Source organism: Nesoenas mayeri, assembly GCF_963082525.1.
Source record: "Nesoenas mayeri genome assembly, chromosome: 12".
NCBI classification, from domain to species: domain Eukaryota; kingdom Metazoa; phylum Chordata; class Aves; order Columbiformes; family Columbidae; genus Nesoenas; species Nesoenas mayeri.
The window spans coordinates 14,531,948-14,551,186 of NC_137547.1; the positions used below are offsets into that span (position 1 = coordinate 14,531,948).

Genomic DNA, 19,239 nt, shown 5'->3' on the forward strand with positions numbered 1-19,239 from the left:
ATGGGGAGCAGCGGCACCGGGGTTGTGTTGCTGACGCTGTTGCTGCTCCTGCAGCCCACGTCCCAGTTCTGGCTCTTCAACGTCCTCTTTCCACCCACCAGCACCCCAGAAGCTCCCCCGACCAACAGCACGCCGCCTGTGGTACTCGGTAAGGTGACGCCAGCAATGGCACCGTGCAGGGTACGGGTGGGTCCCCCAGGTGCCGTGCCCTCGGTGACCCTTGGCTGAGGTGGCCCTTTGCAGTCTGCAGTTGGAGCCATCAACCCAGGGGTTGCACATGGCTCCCAGGTTCCCTCCCATCAACCAGGTTGGGGATGCAGGGCTGGTGATGCTTGGCCACAGCTGTTCAGAACTGGGGGGACAGGCTGGGCATGCCAGAAAGCAAATGGGGTTCTAGTATCTCATAGCTGGCCCAAAGGGTGTTTTAGGGCTTGCTCGGTTCAGGGGGTGCTCTGCTGGCAGAGGGACAGGGGCTGCAGAGCATCCTCGTCTGCCTCTTCCCATGGCTGCTGCTCACAGTGCCATGGGCCAGCACTCACCACCCCGTCCTTGGTCCCCCAAAGCCCACCCTGCCCTGTGTCTTCTGCCACTCCCTGGTGATGGTTAAGTCATCCTCTGCTGCTGCAGTGGGACGTCCATCTCACATCCCACCAAACATCTGCCCTGCCTGGGGGATGGCACAGAGGAGAGAGAGCCTTTGGCAGAGGTGCTCAGGGCAGGGAAAGGAGAGGTTGGGGCATTATCTCATGGAGGTGGAAGCAGCAGCCACCATCCTGCACGGCTCCTATGTTCCTTTGTCCCTGTGCCATCACTGAGGACTCAAGCTGGGGTTTTGCCATGAGACCTCTGCTGAGCAGAGCTGGGTTTTTCCTCCTTTTTTTTCTTCTCTTTTTTTTTTTTTTTTTTTTTAATTAAGCCATTTCCCCTTTAAAAAGAGAAGAGAAAAAGCAAAACATCCCTGTTGCAATGCCAAGGGCTGATCCCGCCAACTCCCTCCCCAGAGGCATCAAAGAGCAGGGGACACGTCTAGAGCTGTAGTGCCCTGTGGCAGGTCCTGCTTGGCCATGCTGGTGGCCAGAAGGCGCAAGTGGCTGTCACTGGGTGCCTTTTCTCAGGATGACCTGTAATGGTTGGAACATCTCCCCATGCCCCAGTACCAGCATCAGCCTCTGTCCCACACCCAGTTGGATCCGTCTGCCCCATGTGCCGCTCAGCATCCGCATGTAGCCCATCCCCTTGGGCCGGGCGTTCTGGAAACCCCCAGTGCCCTTGGGACACCGATAACCGCTCTGCCTCCACAGGAACTCCCTTAATAATTACCTAATGTCCTCTGGAAGAGGAGGCAGAGCTCAGGGCTGTATGCCGGGGCTGTTGGCTGTGCCGCGGGGTCCAGCCAGGCACCAGCACTCTCAGCTGCCCTGGCATCCCCAGGAGCCAATAGAGCAGCTCATGGTCTCACTCTTCTTGTTGGCTGGGGAGGTCATCTCTGCCCACTCCGTGCCTGGGTCCACTGGTCTGATCCTCAATAAGGTGTTTTGAAGGCAGGATTAGACACTCCCTGTATCCTTGGGGAGATGGCACAGAGGTGAGGAAGCTGTGAAGCAGGTTGAGGGAGGCAACCACTACATTCCCTTCACCTCTTGCATGGGATGAGGCTTTTGGAGGCTACAGCTGTGACCCTGCCATACTGCAGGAGCTGGTGCTGTGGTGGGTGGGATGGGGGTATGCAATGTATGCAATGGGGACAGTGCTGTGGCTCCCCCAAATGCCATGGACCCCAGGGTGCAGGGACACCTGTGGTTGGTGTGGACAAGGGAAAATGGGGTCATCCTTCTCAGGTCAAAAGTGCTCCTCATGTGCATCCTTCATCCCCTGCCCCAGGCAGTGTGGCTCCCACCCTGCTGTACCTGTGGGGTCTCACAGCCACAGCAGAGCCCATCTCCGGGTCCCACACCCACAGCAGAGCCCATCTCTGGGTCCCAGAGCAGCACAGGCACCTATAGGGACTACAGGACACAACACAGCTTGTGGTGTCCTTGAGGGAAGCAGCTTATGTGTGACATGTGACAAGCCACATAGTAGACAGTGCCTGCAGCGGCACTAAAGCTCCACGTTGTCCCCATTTATGCACCTCAAGCCAGCCCCTGGACTCACTGGGGCTACAGGCTTCATCACCCAGTGCTCCCATCCTACCAGTCTCACAGCCACTGTCCCCTGCAGTCTCTTCACCTCTTGTCCTCGCCTTTGGGGTCAGCATTGGCACCAGGAGCTGGCATTTCCTGCACACTAGCTGGGAATGCTCTCCCCAGCATCTGCCCCTGGCACAGGCACACGTACCAGGGTGGCACTGGGATGAGTGTCCCATCCCTGCCAGAAATCCCAGAGGATGGCTACCCTCCATCACAGGAGCCCAGGTCACACGTGACAGACAGTGAAATTGCTTAAAACCACGCTGTGTTTACTGTACAAACTATTTGCACTGAATTCTCACGGGGTACGGTTCCGCTCAGCTCCAAGCCATTTCAGAGGCCTTGTTGAGTGTGTGCTGAGGGTTTAAAGTTCAGGAAAACAGCACACGGGCCTTGGGTGCCAGCACTGGGGTGACTTTCATCTCCCTGGGGACTCTGTGCATCCCTGAGCTGTCCTGCCACCCCAGGACAAGATGCTGGGGGTGCGGTAGAGCTGGGGGCAGCCCCCAGCAGCACTGACTCCTTTCCCCAGGCTGCAGCCAGGCACGGATGGAAACCCAGCCAGGCAGGGGGAATAATCTGGGATCCTTTGTGCTGGTGGGGATGGGCAGGTTTGGGCTGAGGGTGGCACCTCTGGAGATCACCCTGTGGGAAAGGCAGCTTGGGGATCCTCGAGGGTGCATTTGTATCTCTGCTTCCGTGCTCACCTTGCGTCTCAGCTCCCAGGCTGTTCTCCAGGGATGCTCTTCTAGCAGGTCCCCTGGTGTCACTAACCCCAGGGGAGCCCTGCTTGAGGGGCTGGAGGAAGCCCTGGGCCAGTGGGATGGGGTCTGTAACTGGCTCTGCTCTCCTTCTGTGGTGCCACCAGTGCCTGGTTGCCTCGGGAACCAGCTGGAAGCGAAGCTGGACAAGCCAGATGTGGTGAACTGGATGTGCTACCGCAAAACAGAGGACTATTTCACCATCTGGCTCAACCTCAACACCTTCCTGCCAGTGGGAGTTGACTGCTGGATCGATAACACGAGGTACCACTCACACCAGGAGCTCCCCAGGGAAATGACCTACCAGGGATCTCCCTCCCCCTCTCCTCCCCCCCGGCCATGACCCAGTACACGTGGAAAACCACAGGAACACCAGGGAACTGTTTGGGAACACATTCTGGATGGTTCCTATTCTGAGTGCCCATCCTTTTCCTGTGTCCCTGCCATGTGGTCGTGCCAGCCAGCCTGTCCTCAGCACCCACTGGAGAAGCTGCCACCCTGCCCAGGGCAGCAGGATGAGGGGACTGCCACAGCCCATCAGAGCCTCCTGCCCTGAGATGCTGGGCAATGCTGGCTTGGCACCAGTCCACCTCCTCACCCACACAAGCCTTAGAAACAGCCACCAAGATCCAGGCTGCCGCCCTGTGATCTCCACCTCATCCCCTGGGGACATGGCTCTTCTCCTACTTTCTGCCCTGTCTCCACAGGGTAGTTTACAACCGAACCTCTCGGAAAATGTCCAATGCCCCCGGGGTGCACATCCGCGTGCCTGGCTTCGGCAAGACCTATTCCGTGGAATACCTGGATCAGAGCAAGCTGGCAGGTGAGAGGAGAAGAGAGGTGGGATGTCCAGGTAGCCCACGGGCTCCCTGCAAGTGGAGAGGGGTTCCCATGTCTCCAGGGGAAACCAGTTCTGTGGAGAGCCCAGGTCACCTGTGAGTGAAGGACGTTGACCTCAGGGACACGCTCCATTCGAGTGCCAGCAGGAACCACCCTATCCTTGACCCCGGTACATATGGGATGCATGGAGATGTTACCTCTGGCTGGACCCACCAAGTGACAGGGCTTACCACAGGACATTGTGACCATGATCAGGACCAGGGTGGAAAAAGGTTGACAGGAGAAGACCACAGACCTAATTCCTGCCTGTTCTCTCTGCCCGTAGGTTACCTGCACACCCTGGTGCAGAACCTGGTGAACAACGGCTACGTGAGGGATCAGACAGTTCGTGCAGCCCCCTACGACTGGAGGGTTGGGCCCCGTAAGTTTGGGGTTTGTGGCCAGACCACCACACAGGGAGGGAAGCAGGATGGCTCTCATGGGGTGGGTGAGCCAGATGGTGTAGAGGAACCCCTGGACAGGGACAGTTGCCCATGTTGGCAGTAACTCAGCCATTCATGGTGCTCTCATGTGAATGCATGGTGGCACTTGTGGCCTCTGCACCCACAGCTCTCTCTGGTCAGGGCTCAAAGAGTCAGCCCTGGAGCTCTGCACCCATGAGTGAGATGGCCAAGACCTGGTGTCCCTCTTGTCCACAGAGGAGCAGCCTGAATATTTCCAGAACCTGAAGGCACTGATCGAGGAGATGCACGATGAGTACCAGCGACGCATCTTCCTCATCGGGCACAGCATGGGCAACCTGAACGTCCTCTACTTCTTGCTACAGCAGACGCAAGCCTGGAAAGATCAGTACATTGGGGGTTTCATCTCCCTGGGTGCTCCCTGGGGAGGGGCCGTCAAGCCCCTGCGTGTCCTGGCATCTGGTGGGTGACCCCTTGTGTGGAACCAGCTCTTTGCTTTCTCTCCCTCCTGGAGAAATGGAAGAGTGGTGGTGGGCAGGGACAGGACGTGGTGGTGGAAGAGGTGGGGGACAGACAAATGAGGGGTCTGTGGGGGCAGCTTTCATGCTCTGGTGCTGATGCTACTACATCCCACTGCAGCCGGTGGTGCAGAAAGCACCATGGAGGTTCCTGCCACAGCCCCAGCAGCAGGAGAGTGACCCAGAACATGCTCTGGTTTCTATGATTGGGGTTGATGGGCTTGTGTGTCTGGAAAACTGCTGCCAGAAAAGTCCACCTGCAGCCTGGCCATCCCCCTTCCTCCACACCAGCTCTCATCAGACAGCCTGCAGCACAGCCTGCACCATGCCCAGAGTTGACTCCTGGGCTAGGGTGCACCTATACTGCAACACCCATACTGGACTAGAAAAGGGCTCAACCAAAAATCTTGGGGCCAGGGAAGAGGTTTGGAGCATGCTCACCCCCTTCTCACTGCCTCTCCAGACACCTGCATCACCTCCATCCATGCAGGCTGCTGGACCTTCACTCCAAATCACACAGCCCTTCTGCAGCAGAGGACGTAGAGGCCACCCAAGGGACACTCATGCTCTCCTGCGTCACTTGCTTGGATGTGTCTACATCTAAAAGCCCATCCCCCACAAACTCTGTGGTCTTCAGGCTTTAATCTTCTTTCATCCAAGTTCCTCTTTAGTCTCTTCGCAGCCCAGAAAGCCACAGTCACTTGCCTAATGCTGACAGCCCAGAATATCTACAAGTCACAAGCTGAGCCTCCAAAAATGCATGAAATTAAAATCATGTGCTTGAAGAGTTTAACAGCTGGCCCCTTGCATCATCACCCTTAGGTCACCTCCTCATATTTTTCTTTGTTACTACAAGGGCCAGAGACATTTTTAAGGTAACCTGAGGTCATTGTGTGGTCTTAGAACTCCAGACAGACTAAAAATGCCAAGGCTTGCAGGGAACACGTGGGTTGGCCACCTGTTATCAGCACCCTCAGTGGGCTCAGCTCCCTCCTGTCCCTGCAGGGTGTGGAGTTGCTGGGGTTGCAGAGAAAGTCCAGGGCGGGGTTGGTCAGGACGATCACACATCCAGGTTTGTCCACACTCACCCCTTCTAGCAGCTAGAGATATGATACTGAAGAGAAGAGTTTGGAAGGTTGCTCTGGATATCTGCAGCCAAAGGGGTGAGAAGATGCAGGCAGGGCAGGGGTAAGCAAAGATCTGAGGTTGAACCAGACCCCAGAAACAGCTGGGAGCCACTGCTGGATGGGCTGATCCCCGTGCAGCCATTTGTGAGGGTACGTTTTGGTGCTGTTTCTGATGACCGCCTGTGTGTCCTGCAGGTGACAATCAGGGTATCCCACTCATGTCCAACATCAAGCTCCGTGAAGAGCAGCGCATGACCACCACTAGCCCCTGGATGTTCCCAACAAGCCTGGCCTGGCCCGAGACCCACGTTTTCATCTCCACACCCTCCTACAACTACACCTACCGGGACTACCAGCGCTTCTTCACCGATGTCAACTTGGAGGATGGCTGGTACATGTGGGAGGACATGAAGGACTTGCTGAAGGACTTACCCCCTCCTGGGGTGGACACATATTGCCTCTATGGCACGGGTTACCCCACTGTGGAGACTTACATATACGACGAGCATTTCCCTTACGAGGACCCTGTGGACATGATTTATGGCGATGGGGATGACACTGTCAGCACACGCAGTTCGGAGTTGTGCAAGCGATGGCGCAATCAGCAAAAGCAAAAGGTGCATGTCCAGGAGCTGCGAGGCATCGATCACCTCAACATGGTCTTCAGCAACCTGACACTCAGTTCCATCAACGAAATCCTGCTGGGGAGCCCACAGGAGCAGCGGGAGCTGCAGCAGATGAGATCCAGCCCAGAGGCAGGGAAGCGGGGAAAGACCCTACCTGGACGAAAAGTCCTTAGAGAGCCCAAAAAGAACTGAAAGGAATGAGGGCCACCTTCCCTCCATGCTGGTATCCACAACAAACTGCCATGAAGGACTTGGAGCTGAGTATGGAAGGAAAAGGAGCAAGAGCTCAGGTGGATGGGCTGGCACCCACTTCCACTCTGATTGATTTTTCTTTTGGGAACAGCAATTCATTATACTTCAGAGGCTTGTCACTTCCCACTAGCGGGTGGATAATTAACCGCGCTGCTAGCTCATTAACATCACACTTGCAAATTCCGGCATACATGCAAGCCCTCCTTGCTAGTAAGCCATGTTTAGGTATGTGTTTAGGCTGTGGAGGCTGCGGTGCTGCAGCCTCTGCTCACTTGGGACAGAGAAACTTGTGTAACGAGTGCAGGCTCTCACTTACCGGGGTGCTCATGGGGGTGGCATGGGAATGGCATGGCAGGTATGGCTTGCAAGAGCACTTCTGCCAGACACCAGCAGGCAGGCAGCAAGTGAGGCTCCCCAGGCAAGACCAACTAGAAATCAGCAGATTTACAAAATAATAAACACACTTTGCTTCTGAGTGCTGAGCCTGTCTTGTCCCTGTGCAGAGGATCAGTAAAGCCAGCCCAAACCAAAAACTGGGGTCCCAGCTGCACCCCAGGAGCCAAGGCTTTGGGAAAAACCACATGCTTGGTGATGCAACTGAGGTTGGCAATGCAACTGGAGTTGGCAATGTAACTGGAGCTGGTGATGTGACTGGTGCTGGCAACACCATCAGTGTGACAATGTGATTGGGGTTGGTGACACAACCAGGGTGGCAATGCAGCTGGGGCTGGTGACACAACTGTGCCTAGTGATGCAGTCAGCTCGGTGGTGCAACTGCCTTGGTGATGCAACTGGGGCTGGCAAAGCAACTGGGATGGCAACGCAACCGGGTTTGGCACTGCACCTGGGACTGGCCACACAACCAGGATCAGTGGCATAGCTGGGGTTGGCGATGCAACTGAAGCAGCAATGCAATCAGGGCTGGTAATGGAGCAGGGGCTGGTGATGCAGATGAGATTGGCGATGCAACCGGGACTGGTGATGCAATTGGGACCGGAGATGCGAGCGCGGCTGGGGATGCAACCGGGGCCGCCGACACAGCCCGGGGTGCCCCGGGCCGCCGTTACGGATCGCTCCGCTCCGCTCCGCCCCCGCCGCTCCGCACCGCCGGCAGCACACGCTCGGCGCGGGGCGGGGCGCAACACGACCGCCGGAGAAAAGGGCGGGGCTCTCCCTAAACACTCCTCTCCCATTGGCTCTGGCTCGCAGGGCGCGGCGCCGATTGGCGGGGGGCGGCGCGTGCCCGGGGCCGGTAGCGCGAGGGTCGCCCCGGCGCAGCCCACGTGCCGGCGCCGCGCTGGAGGCCATGGTGCTGGACCCGGGGGCGGCCGGGGGGCTGGGGGCCAGCGCCGCCCCGCGCCTGCCCCACCGCCATGGGCCGCCGCTCTGCTCCTGCCCGTCCCCACCGGCACCGGGACCCGCGCCCCGTTGCCCGCGGGGAACCCGGCGCCTGTCGGAAACCGGCGCCGGGATGCGGCGGAGCGAAAGCGCGGGGGGGCGCGGGGGGATGCGCGCCGCCGCCTCCCTGCCCCACATCGCGCGGGGACGAGGCGGGGACGAGGGCGGCGGCGGGCGGCGGAGCCCCTGCCTGCTCGTGGCGCTGCGGCCCCGGAACGTGGAGGCGGAACGGGAGCGATTCTTCCGCGCCAGCTTCGCCTACGACCCGCAGTTCGAGTACGCCGAGCCGGTGCCCGCCGCCGTGCTGGATAAGTACGGAGCCGCCTCCGATCGCTTCGTTGCTCAGGTGAGGCGGGGCCGGTGGGTCACGCGCTGCCCGCTCCTGGGTGTGGCCGCCTGCCTGCGCGGCGGGCGGGGGGCGGGCAGCGGCCGGTGCCGTGATTGATTCCGCTGCCGGTACCGCTGCCCGCTGCGCTCGGGCGAGGGATGCGCGTCAGGGCAGTTCTCGAAGGGATGCTCGGCCTGGGAGGAGGCGGAGCTGGAGGACCCCTGACCACCTCCTCCCCACCTTCCTCCCAGCCCGTGAGGACAATAACGCGGCGGGTGCAAAACTGTGGGTGTCCTCACGTGGGACAGTGTCACCGGCTTGGTGTCCCAGGGGTGCACCATGGTGGGGCCGTTCCCAGGTCGGGCCAGCCAGGAGCTGGTCCATGGTCCACATGAAGCCCCCTGGCCTGTTTTCCTTCTCGACTTGTGCTGCCGGGCTACTCTTGCTCCACTCGACATCTTTTGTATTCTGCCTTCAGCACCCTCACCCTGTTCTTTCTTAAATTCTTTAGTTTCCTGTTCTGCTCACAGGACCAGTACGTGGTTGATGTGGGAGATGGTCATACTGGTGCTGAGTGATGCTTCCAGCCTCAGACTAGCACTTGCTCACAGATGCACAGCGGTGGCTGGGAGCTGGTGCTCCATCAGGGACACCTTGCCATCATTTTTTTTGCACTTGTTGCTGTAGAAATAGCAGACAAGGAGCTGAAGTGAGTGGATGACAGCATGGGAAATGGACATTAGTCTGAATGTGCTGGTGGTTAAGTCTGACTTGTTTTCTGGGAGGCCTAAAGGTTGTCTGGTGTGGCAGCATCCTTAACCATCAGCTAATGTGGTCAGTAATTATAATAGTTGGTGTAGGCTATGCTTAAGGAGTCGGTGTTATTTTACTTAACTGTTTCCATCACTCATACTCTACTGCCATATTTCCAACTTGCTCTCTGGCACGGGTAATAACAATGTATGGAGGGCAGTGAGCAAACAGCACCCGGCTGCTCGAACAGGAGGAAACAGTCAGGAGCTGCCTGATGCTCTGCCTGCAAACGAGCCTTTCCTGGGCACAGGCAGAGCCTGGCAGGACCGGAATGTTCCGACCCTTTGCTCTGGGTTTGGAGCCAGGAGGCTGGTGATTCCCCAAAACCAGTTTGCTCCTCAGGTTGAGCATCCCGCCTCTGGCAAGAGCATCCTTTGTGCCACAGGGACCCTTCTCGCTGTGTCTGAGGCAGCAGATGAATAACTCTCACAATAAATTCAGATGTGCACACCAGAGGCGTCTATTCCTAGTTGGGAGCTTCCACCTGCTATTTCAAATAACAGCTTCTTTGCCGACTTACTGTTCTGTGAATGTTTACTTATTCTTGCATTACTTTCTATATCTCTGCACGAATTATTATCCAGATGATTCAGGCTCTTTTTGTAAACAGCTTTCTGAGCAGTTAGTCATTTCCAGTGCCTGCCGTACCTCTGCCCCAGATAAACTGGTGCCAGCAATGCTGTTGCAGGGGAGACTGTCTGACCTCTGGAAGGACCTTGCTGGCTTTTCAATGTTTTCTTTCCACATTTAAGTGTGTGTCATTCTCCGAATAATGCGCTAGAATGAGTTGTCCAGAGCTATTTCCCCACTTGCTTTCGCCTTTGGCACAGTTGACTTACAATATAGTAAAAAATGAATAATTGAGATTATTTTTTCTGCGCATTATCTTGAATGAATGAAATTAAGTGTTCGCAAGCAGTGTGAATCGTCTCATCGTGGATCCTAAAACTGTTTGCAAGTGTTGAGTGCTTCTACCAGTGTTTCCTAGTTCTTCAGTGACAGTGCAATGGGATGGAATTTGTGTCACTGTTCGTTTTCTTGTGCCCTGCAGTAACCTCCTTCCAGTCTCTTTTGTTTTGTGAAACTTTTTCCTTGCCAACTATTAACAATAAACTGGTTTTATTTTAAAAGCATGCATTAATCATGGAGGTATTTTGCTAAGCCAGCATCCTTGGACAAGAGCAGATAAACCAACACGACCTCCCCGCTTCCAGTTTGCTGCTCCACCAGCTGCTTTCCACATGCTTGGGGGCTTATTTTTTTTGGTATAAAATTAACTAAAGGATTCTTCTAGCCCTATGGAGGCTCATCATACCGATCACATCCCCTATTTGTTAAGGGAACATCTTGCGGAGCTGGGGCTGGAGGATTTGTTATCCCTCTGCATATGGTGGGTGCATGATTTCAGGCTGCTCGGGGATGCTCAGCAGCCTCTCAGGAAACTAAACTTGGTATCTTCGGAATTTTACTCGCTGGGACATGTGCTGGAGGTCATCAGGGAGCGTGTCCTTTGGTCATCCCACTCCTGGGCACCAGCTGTGCTGGGTTTGTCTTGGCTCAACGCTTTAGGTCCCCTGGGAGGAGAGAGCAAGAAATGGTCCTTTTTCTGCCACTGTCAGCAGGAGGTACCTTGTGGCACTGCAAAAACAATCCTGATTGGTCAGCAAACAAAACAAAAAAACCCAAACAAAACAAACAAACAAAGAAGGCAAAAAACCTCCTAAAAAACAACAACACAAAAAGCCCCGCACAGCTCCTCCTGGGAAGACACAGTGCGTTACATATCCATCTGTCCTGGTGGCCACCTCCAGCTGGCTCAGTCCCCTTGTTCTTTTAAATATCGCAAAACCATGTCTTGCTTTACCAGTGATTATCTCCGCTGAGTTTTCTTTGAGGATGTGTTTATAAGTGGGAAGGGTGTCAGCACTCGTGTTTCATTTCTGCGTGCGACAGGCGATCCGGATCATTCGTACTGTCCTGGAGAAGTACGGGACCTACGAGAGCTTCGAAGTCGCCACGGGCGGGAGGCTGCTGAGCAAGTGCCAGATCTGGTCTGTGATCCGAAAGTACATGCAGAAGGAAGGCTGCGTGGGAGAGGTAATCTGTGTCCCTGTTTTATCTCTTGTAAAATACAGCTGCAAAATATTTATTTTCTGATAAAAAGGACTCAGATTAAGAACTGTTTTGGGTACAAATAGGAAACTTTACTACTCTGAGCCATGGTCTCCTTTCATCTCTGGTTTGGCTGCACTTGCTGTGTCCCAGTGTTAGGATGTGAGTGCTGGTTCCTCACCAGTTTCCCTTGTGTTTTTTTCAGTGTATATCTCCTTTTTATGCTTGAGAGAAAGAGAGAGAGGAGCTACTGCTTGTCCATGTGGTCATGCAGGGAGCCTTTTGCTGTGTGCATGAGGCTTCAGTTGCTGCTGTTAGCCATGGTATGACAGATGTCTCCAACAGCTGCCTGTGCTCATATGTCCAAAGGCAAAGTCAAGGGCAGAGATTTCCTGTTGTCCTGTGGGATGTGCCGGGTTATGGCTCTTTGAAACCCCAAGCTCGTGTTTTAAGGCTGGGAACTATGTGGTTAAGATACGATGGCAGCAATGCGGGATGGAGGTGGAGGGGGAGCTCGTAATCTCTTAATCTTAATCCCTCTGTGCCCCGAACAGCACCCGATGTGGGATGTCCCGCACCTTTGGTTAAGGGGGTTTTTTTTTCCTCTTCATGCCAGCAATGTGTGGGCAAAACGCTTCCACTGTCCTCTGTGCAAGCAGTGAGAAGGATTTCTGGACCTGGCGTTGGGTTTTTTGGCTCAGGGGGCTGCCTCCGGCTGTTGGCTGCAGAGCAGGTGGCCACGCAGCGCCGGGGGAGCTTCCTCGCTGCTGCCTCTTGGCCAGATGATTTCTCCTGGCCCTGATTTTTCACCTCCATCCCCAAACAGGGATATTCACAAGTATCTCTCTGAAGCATCAGCTTGCTCAGTGGTACCCAGCACATTTCATGCCTGCAGGAGCGACCGGTTCCCTCAGATCCTGCCTGGCCAGGCGACGTTCCTGCTTTGGTTTGTCATGATCCCTCCCAGAGGAGTCCCTGGGATGTGGATTTGGCACTTTGCTCCTCCTAAGCCTTTGCTTGGGTCAGAAAGGATCTCTGCAGAGCTCTTGCTATAATTTAGCTTCCTTTTAGTACCCAGAACCAGTCCCAATACCCAGCGGAGCAGCTGGCCAGTCACACTTACAGGCACACACTTAGGACTTGCTAGTTGTGGTCTATCTCTTGATTTTTATTCCTTAAATTCAGTTATTTTTCTCTTCTCTGTTAATCTAAACTGGAATTGAGCTCTGTCTGGGCAGAAAGCCATCTTTTTTTCTTACATATTGGCATACAACTGGCTTTCTTCCAGCCCTGGGCAGTTTTTCCCCTTTGCTCAAGGGAACGCAAGGTTCAGCAAATATGTTTACACATCGGAGTGTGAGATACATAGCTCTTTTAGATAAAACTTTTGATAACCGCTTTTAAAAGCATTTGTTTGTTTGTTGCCACCTGCTACAGCGATGTCGGCAAAGCTTGTTCCACGTACAGGACAAAAAACTTGCTGAAACTTCTGCATCGCTGATAATACAACAACGAGCTGTCGGGGGAGTGGGTGGTTTCAGACGTGTGTCTCTCTGCCTGCACCTGTATCTGCAATTCCTGACTTTCACCTGCTGTGCCCTGTCTGTGCTGCTGTGCCGTTCGTTTCCCTGTTATGTATTAATTATGATGGCTTTCCTAAAACAAACAAGCAAGCAAGCAAACAAAAAAAAAGGTAAAAAAAGGAAGAAACTGTGCCGCAGAGGGTGGTGTTAGCCAGGAGACCGACCCATCGACGTGGCAGCCGCTTGTGCTGCCCGCGGGCAGCGTGGCCAGGCCGGTGGCGGTCACTGCAGGCAGCTGCCCTTTGTCCCCAGCGCCCATCCGCAAAGGCAGGATCCCGCTTCCCGGCACCGCGGGCGGCGCGCTTGTGGGTAAGTGTTTGCACTATAATTAACTTTGCGTCTTGAAAAGCTGCTTTGTTGCGGTCTGAGCTGAAGATCCTGAAGCTTTTGCGCTTTTTCTTCTGGCTCAGGATGGAGATGACGCTGCCGGAGCTCAGAGGTCTCCATACGGATTTTGGCGAGCTCCCAGCTTGCAGCAAAGGAGCTCTCAGTCCTGTTGGTAAGTGCTGCATGGAAGCCCCTGGGGTTGTAAAATGTTGTTAGCCTAAACGGCGCTAGCTGGCATCTCCTGGGATCCCGTCGGTGGTGCCTCTCCACCCTGGAGCTGCTCAGTGCCGGTGCTTTCTTGGCGTGCGAGGTCCTGAGCAGACAGACGGGGAGCTGGGGAGAGGCAGGAGCCTCTGCCCCAGTGGTGCCAGCAGTCATCCCTTGGTTCCTGGGGCTCTTTCTCCATCATTGCATCCACAAAAGCTGAGCAGAAGCTTCATGGACCACAAGGATGTGCTGGGGATCCTGCTTAGAAGGAGAGAATTTCTCTCCAGGCCGTGGTGTCTTCCCAAGTCATGGTGCGTTTCTGTCTGCAAAACTCCTGCCTTTAATTTGCCTACCTGACCATGAACCATCGCAAACCTCACGTGGCAGGTTGTACCACTTGCTGATGCTTCTTTGTCCCAAATCTGCTTCCTAATTGTTTTGCTTGATGCCATCGAGCTCTTGTACAGGGAAAAATAATTTCTACTCCATGTAATTGAGGTGAGTGTTGTTGTTACTGTGTTGCCTTTACCCTCTCTTCACTATGAGAGAGGAGAAGAAGTCAGCAGAGCTCCATCTGACTCAGTTCTTCCTCTGAAGGTTCTGGGTTGTTCTTCCTTGGAGTTTTCCATCATTCTTGAAAACACAGACTGGTTATTTCAGCTGCGCCCTCCCCTCCATGTTCAGTGTCCCAGCTTATTGCAAACTGATTTTTTCCATGTCCTTTAATCTTTCTCCAAACGCCATATGCCAGGCAATGCTTCGATCTTCAGCTCTTGCTGCCTTACCTACAAAGGGCTTGTGCAACAGCCCGTTTCAGTGCCAAGCACTGCATCCTCTGCATCCTTGGCTGCCTCTTGTTTTCCAGCTGTTTGCTGCATTTGTCTTTTCTCACCCCACACGTGGTGATATCACATAGGAAAAAAATAAAAGGATTTGGGTTTGGACTGTTCTGTCTGCCTTCTGTTCAGGCATGATGATGATTGAGGGACTGTCTTTGCACAATTGGGCTGGACTTGTTGGATGCTCACAGTGAATTGTGTGAGTGGATCATTAATGCTGTGGCTTCATCCTTCTCTGGACAGGAATGCCAGCCCAGGTTCCAACCCCCCTGCCTTGGGCAGGGACACCTGCCGCTACAGCAGGTTGCTCAGAGCCCCGTCCAGCCTGACCTTGGACACTCTCAGGGATGGGGCATCCACGGCTTCTCTGGGCAGCCTGTGCCAGGGCCTCACCACCTCATGGAGAAGAATTTCTTCCTTGTATCTAATCCAAATCTCCCCTCTTTCAGTTTAAAGCCATTACCCCTTGTCCTGTCGCTACATGCCCTGGTAAAAAGTCCCGCTCCGGCTTTCTTGTAGGTCCCCTTTAGGTACTGGAAGGCTGTTATAAGGCTCCCCAGAGCCTCCTCCAGGCTGAACAACACCAACTCTCTCAGCATGTCTGCCATGAAGCAGAGTTGCTCCAGCCCTCTGATCACCTTCTTGCCCCTCCCATGGGCCCTCTCCAACAGGTTCATGTCCTTCTTGTGCTGAGGACCCCAGAGCTGGATCCAGCACTACAGGTGGGGTCTCACTAGAGTGGAGCAGGGGGGCAGAATCACCTCCCGCAACCTGCTGGCCACGCTCCTTTGGATGCAGCCCAGGGCACAGCTGGTTTTCTGGGCTGCAAGCCCACATTGCTGGGTTGTGTTGAGCTTCTCATCAACCTTCTCTCCAGGGCTCCTCTCAACCGTTCTATGCTCAGCTTGTATTTGTGCTTGGGATTGCCCTAACCCATGTGTAGAACCTTGCTTGAAACTAACTCTAAAGCATAAAATCAGTTTTAGTCTGGATCAGTTCCCTACCTCAGTTTGTCCCAGGTCACCATGTCCATGGCTGGACATGGCAGAGGGCAGCGAAACTGCAACTGTTATTTATTTTGATTTGCTTATGAGAGATGTACACAAGTCAGAAGTGAACTGGCAAGTCTTTTCTCGGAGTTACAGGGATTCTATTTCACGCTAGTGTGTTTTAATCCGGGTAAGTAATTGCGCTGTCAGTGTTTCTGTGCTGTTCACCTGCCTAGTTGTAGATTCTGCTCTGTTGTGTTGCACTTACGGCTTTAAGAGACAGCTTTGCACAATAATAAATCTGTATTAAAGCAAACTTGTTCGGTCTCCTCTCCTTTTTTTAAATAAAAGAATTGCCACATAGTAATGTGTGTGCAAGTTTTCATCCTGAAAACTGCCAGCTGTGAAATAATAGATGGGTTTTAGTGTTCATATGTACACGGGGGAAGGGGTTTGAGTTAAAATTGTTATGTGCCTGAAGGTCCCAAGTATTGCTGTGGCTGAACCTTGGATGCAAGAGCTCCCGGGGATGCAGCAGAGCCACGTGTTTCCTCCAGCAATGCTGCGACTCCAAGTCGCTACAGGTCTGAAGTCGGATGGCCAGAAAATGCTGCTTGGCTGCCACGTTAATTCACGTTAACGTAGAGCAGCTGTCTTGGCTCCAGCACTTGCAATAGCCACGTTGCCCAAAATAGATGTTTTTTTCCTGTATGAAGATGTTCTCCAGTCCTGCGCGTGTGTTGCCCGTCCCTGTTGTGAATCGTGGCCGGTATGCGAGGGTGAGTTGGCATGGATCCATCCTTGCTGCTCTCGTTTTGGAGCCTTGAAAGGGAGAATCCACAGGTGAGTCCATGAAAATGGAGTGAGAGCCTTGGTTCCCTTGTGGGATGTTTATTGGGGGGTCTAGAGGCTGGACCCGCAATGAAGTGGGCGCTGTTGTTTGTTTACAGTGGGGCTGATTTGATGACTGAATTTACTGCGCTATCACACACTAGTGGGGATGCAGGAGTGGGACCAGGCAGGTCTCCAGAGGATGCCCGTCATGTGTGGCCATAAAATCATGGGGAGACCATGGGAAAGAGCTGGTGAAGAATGGGGAGATGCTGGAGCCAGGCTGCTCAGGAGCTGCCTACTCCCCACCATGGTGCCTGCTCAGGTTTGCTGGCTGTAAAAAGGTTAAAGAAGTTATTTTATCCCCCTCATGGGATCATCCGTTTCCTCTCCGTCCCCCCTCAGCACTGGCAGTGCCCTCCTGCCTGCTGCTGCTGCCTGTGCTTTCTCTGGGGAGCACAGGGTGGTGATGGTGCCACCCATGGCCTCCGTGGCTTTTTCTGACTGTCCACCACCATCTCAGCCTCTACTTAGAGCCAAGGCCTCATGGATCATCTAATTCTGCAGCAGCACTGATGCCATTTCCCTCCTTTTCCTCGGCAGGTGGTGGTGCAGCTCACCGACGACCTCCTGTCCCAGGCGGTGATGATGGTGGAGGACAGCCGGCCAACGCTGGCCATCAACCTGGCCGGAGCCCGGCAGCACTGGCTGGAGGGGATGCTGCGCCACGAGATAGGTCAGCGGGGCAAGGAGGCATCGCGGAGGGTGCGCCTGGGCAGGTTTGGGAAGGGGCTGAGGCTGCCTGGATCCCTCTCTGCACGTGGGGCAGGGGGTGTTGGGCAGCCAGCCATGTACCTGGGCACTAGGGCAAGCAGATGTCAGAGTCATAGGATAATTTTGGATGGACGAGGCCCTCAAGATGATCAAGTCCAACCGTTAACCTAGCTCTTTCATTAAACCACATCCCTAAGAGCCTCATCTCTGTGTCTTTTAAAGACCTCCAAGGAGGTTGTAGCATGGAGGGTGTTGGTCTCTTCTCCCAAGTAACAAGGGATAGGACAAAAGGAAATGGCCTTAAGTTGCACGAGGGGAGGTTTAGATTGGATATTAGGAAAAATTTCTTCCTAGAAGGGGTTGTCAGGCACTGGAACAGGCTGCCCAGGGCAGTGGTGGAGTCACCATACCCCATGGCAGCATCTCAAGCTGAGGCTGGAGCTGGCACCCGTGGGTGCTGGGTCTCAGCCCCAACCGCAGGGACACAGGGAGGGGTGAGGTTTGAGCTTTTTGGAGGTTGCAGCTGACAGTGCTCGCTCCCATCCCCCCTCCCCAGGCACCCACTACATCCGGGGGGTGAACAACACCCGCCAGCCCTGGCACAGCTCCGAGGGCCGCAAGCAGTACAGCCTGAAGCCCGCCAACCCCACCGAGGAAGGCTTGGCCAGCCTGCACAGCGTCCTGTTCCGCAAGCAGCCCTTCCTCTGGCGGGCAGCCCTGCTCTACTACACCATCGAGCGCGCCAGCCGCCTCTCCTTCTCTGCCCTCTTCCAGGACCTGGAGCAGTACGTCCAGGACGCCAGTGTGCGGTGGGAATACTGTGTGCGGGCGAAGCGGGGCCAGACCGACACCTCACAGCCAGGTACCACTTGGGGAGGGAAGAGACATCGAGTTTTGGAAGGGAATGTCTTTCTTTTTTTTAAAGAAAAAACAGTCTTGGCCGTGGCACCAGCAACACCTGAGCCCTGGCGCACTCACGTCACCCCAATCCAGCACCAGCGCCTTGGTTATTGTGGTGGGCAGATGTGGGTGAGCTGGGCTCACACTCCCCATCCTCTCCCGCTCTTCCAGGCTGTTTCAGTAAGGACCAGGTCTACCTGGACGGGATTCTCCGCATCCTGCGCCATCGGCAGACCATTGATTTCCCACTGCTGGCTGCTCTTGGAAAGGTAAGGGCTGGGGGAAGGTGGATGAGCTCCACCCCATCCCAAAGCTCATGTGGGCCCCCTTGGTCCCACTTTTTCCCAAAAAACAAGCCCTTGGCTGGTTGCCTGTCTGTCCTTTGCATGTCCCTGCACTCAGAGGCCTCGGTGCAGCAGGGAAAGGCTGTGCTGGGTGGGATGCGAGGAGGGACGGGACAGTCCTGCCCCCACTGTGGGAGACCTGTGAGGGGAGGCGTAATCCAGTGGGTTTGGTTCTGTTGGCCCTTGGCCACACTGGTCCTGCCACCACTGCCACAGAAAAATGACTGAAAACACAAATCCTTGCAAATCCTCCCTGAGTGGCTCTGCCTGTACCTCCCCGCAGGCAGGAGCGGGGTTTGGGCAGGGGGTGGATGGGCCAAAACCCCCCATTTCTGGATGGGGATGCTGATTCCTGTCTCCCTGCTTCCCATCAGGTCTCCTACGAAGATGTGAATCGGCTGAAGAAATTTGGGGTCCTGGAGAAGACACGCATTCCCCATTTCATGCAGGACCTGGAGCGATACATGAAGCAGCTGGACCACATCGTCACCACCAATGGCCTGAACGAGGAGGAGCTGGAGCAGCTGCTGCCTGACTGAGGGGCATCCCCGCACCCCAAAACCAGTGCCCTGAGGCTGTAACTGGTGCCATTTATTGGATATTTATTGGGGCTGGAGCCTGGAGGAGGGCAGAGCGTGGGCCTCCCGCCCCGTGCCCGCTGTGCATGTACCATGTGTAGGGTAGCGTGGCCAAGAGGGCCGGGCTGGTTAGTGTGAATGTGTGTCCCCCGTACCGTCCCCTGCGCATTTTGGGGACCGCTGTGCAGCTCCACATGGCTTTGGGGAGCTGGAGAAGAGGGTTCGGAGGGAGCAAGGGCAGAGCTGGGGAGATGCACTGGTCCCCCAGAGGTGCAGAAGGCTGGGCTGGGGGGGTTGCAGTTTTGGGGGGATGTCCTTAGGGTGCCATGAGGTGCTCCTAGCAGAGTGGGGAAGGACTTTAATTCCCCAAATCCCAATCTCTGCTTTCCCCCCCCTCCTCAATATCTGCCCACAATTAACCATTGCTCTGCACCCCAACTAT

General features: G+C 55.0%; 2 protein-coding genes across 2 annotated transcripts; both read left to right on the forward strand.

Annotated features, from left to right (window-relative positions):
- Positions 1-6,714, forward strand: LCAT (lecithin-cholesterol acyltransferase; the record flags this gene model as incomplete). The annotated part of the gene is made up of 6 exons (XM_080351884.1): positions 1-148; positions 3,058-3,214; positions 3,658-3,773; positions 4,116-4,211; positions 4,489-4,713; positions 6,092-6,714. The coding sequence occupies 6 exons, from the start codon at positions 1-3 to the stop codon at positions 6,712-6,714; spliced, it is 1,365 nt and encodes a 454-aa protein (XP_080208010.1).
- Positions 6,715-8,080: 1,366 nt separating this feature from the next.
- On the forward strand, positions 8,081-18,758 carry MATCAP1 (microtubule associated tyrosine carboxypeptidase 1; the record flags this gene model as incomplete). Its single annotated transcript, XM_080351924.1, has 6 exons — positions 8,081-8,518; positions 11,267-11,410; positions 16,805-16,937; positions 17,532-17,837; positions 18,047-18,144; positions 18,594-18,758. 6 exons carry the CDS (start codon positions 8,081-8,083, stop codon positions 18,756-18,758), a joined length of 1,284 nt encoding a protein of 427 aa, XP_080208050.1.
- Positions 18,759-19,239: the final 481 nt, after the last annotated feature.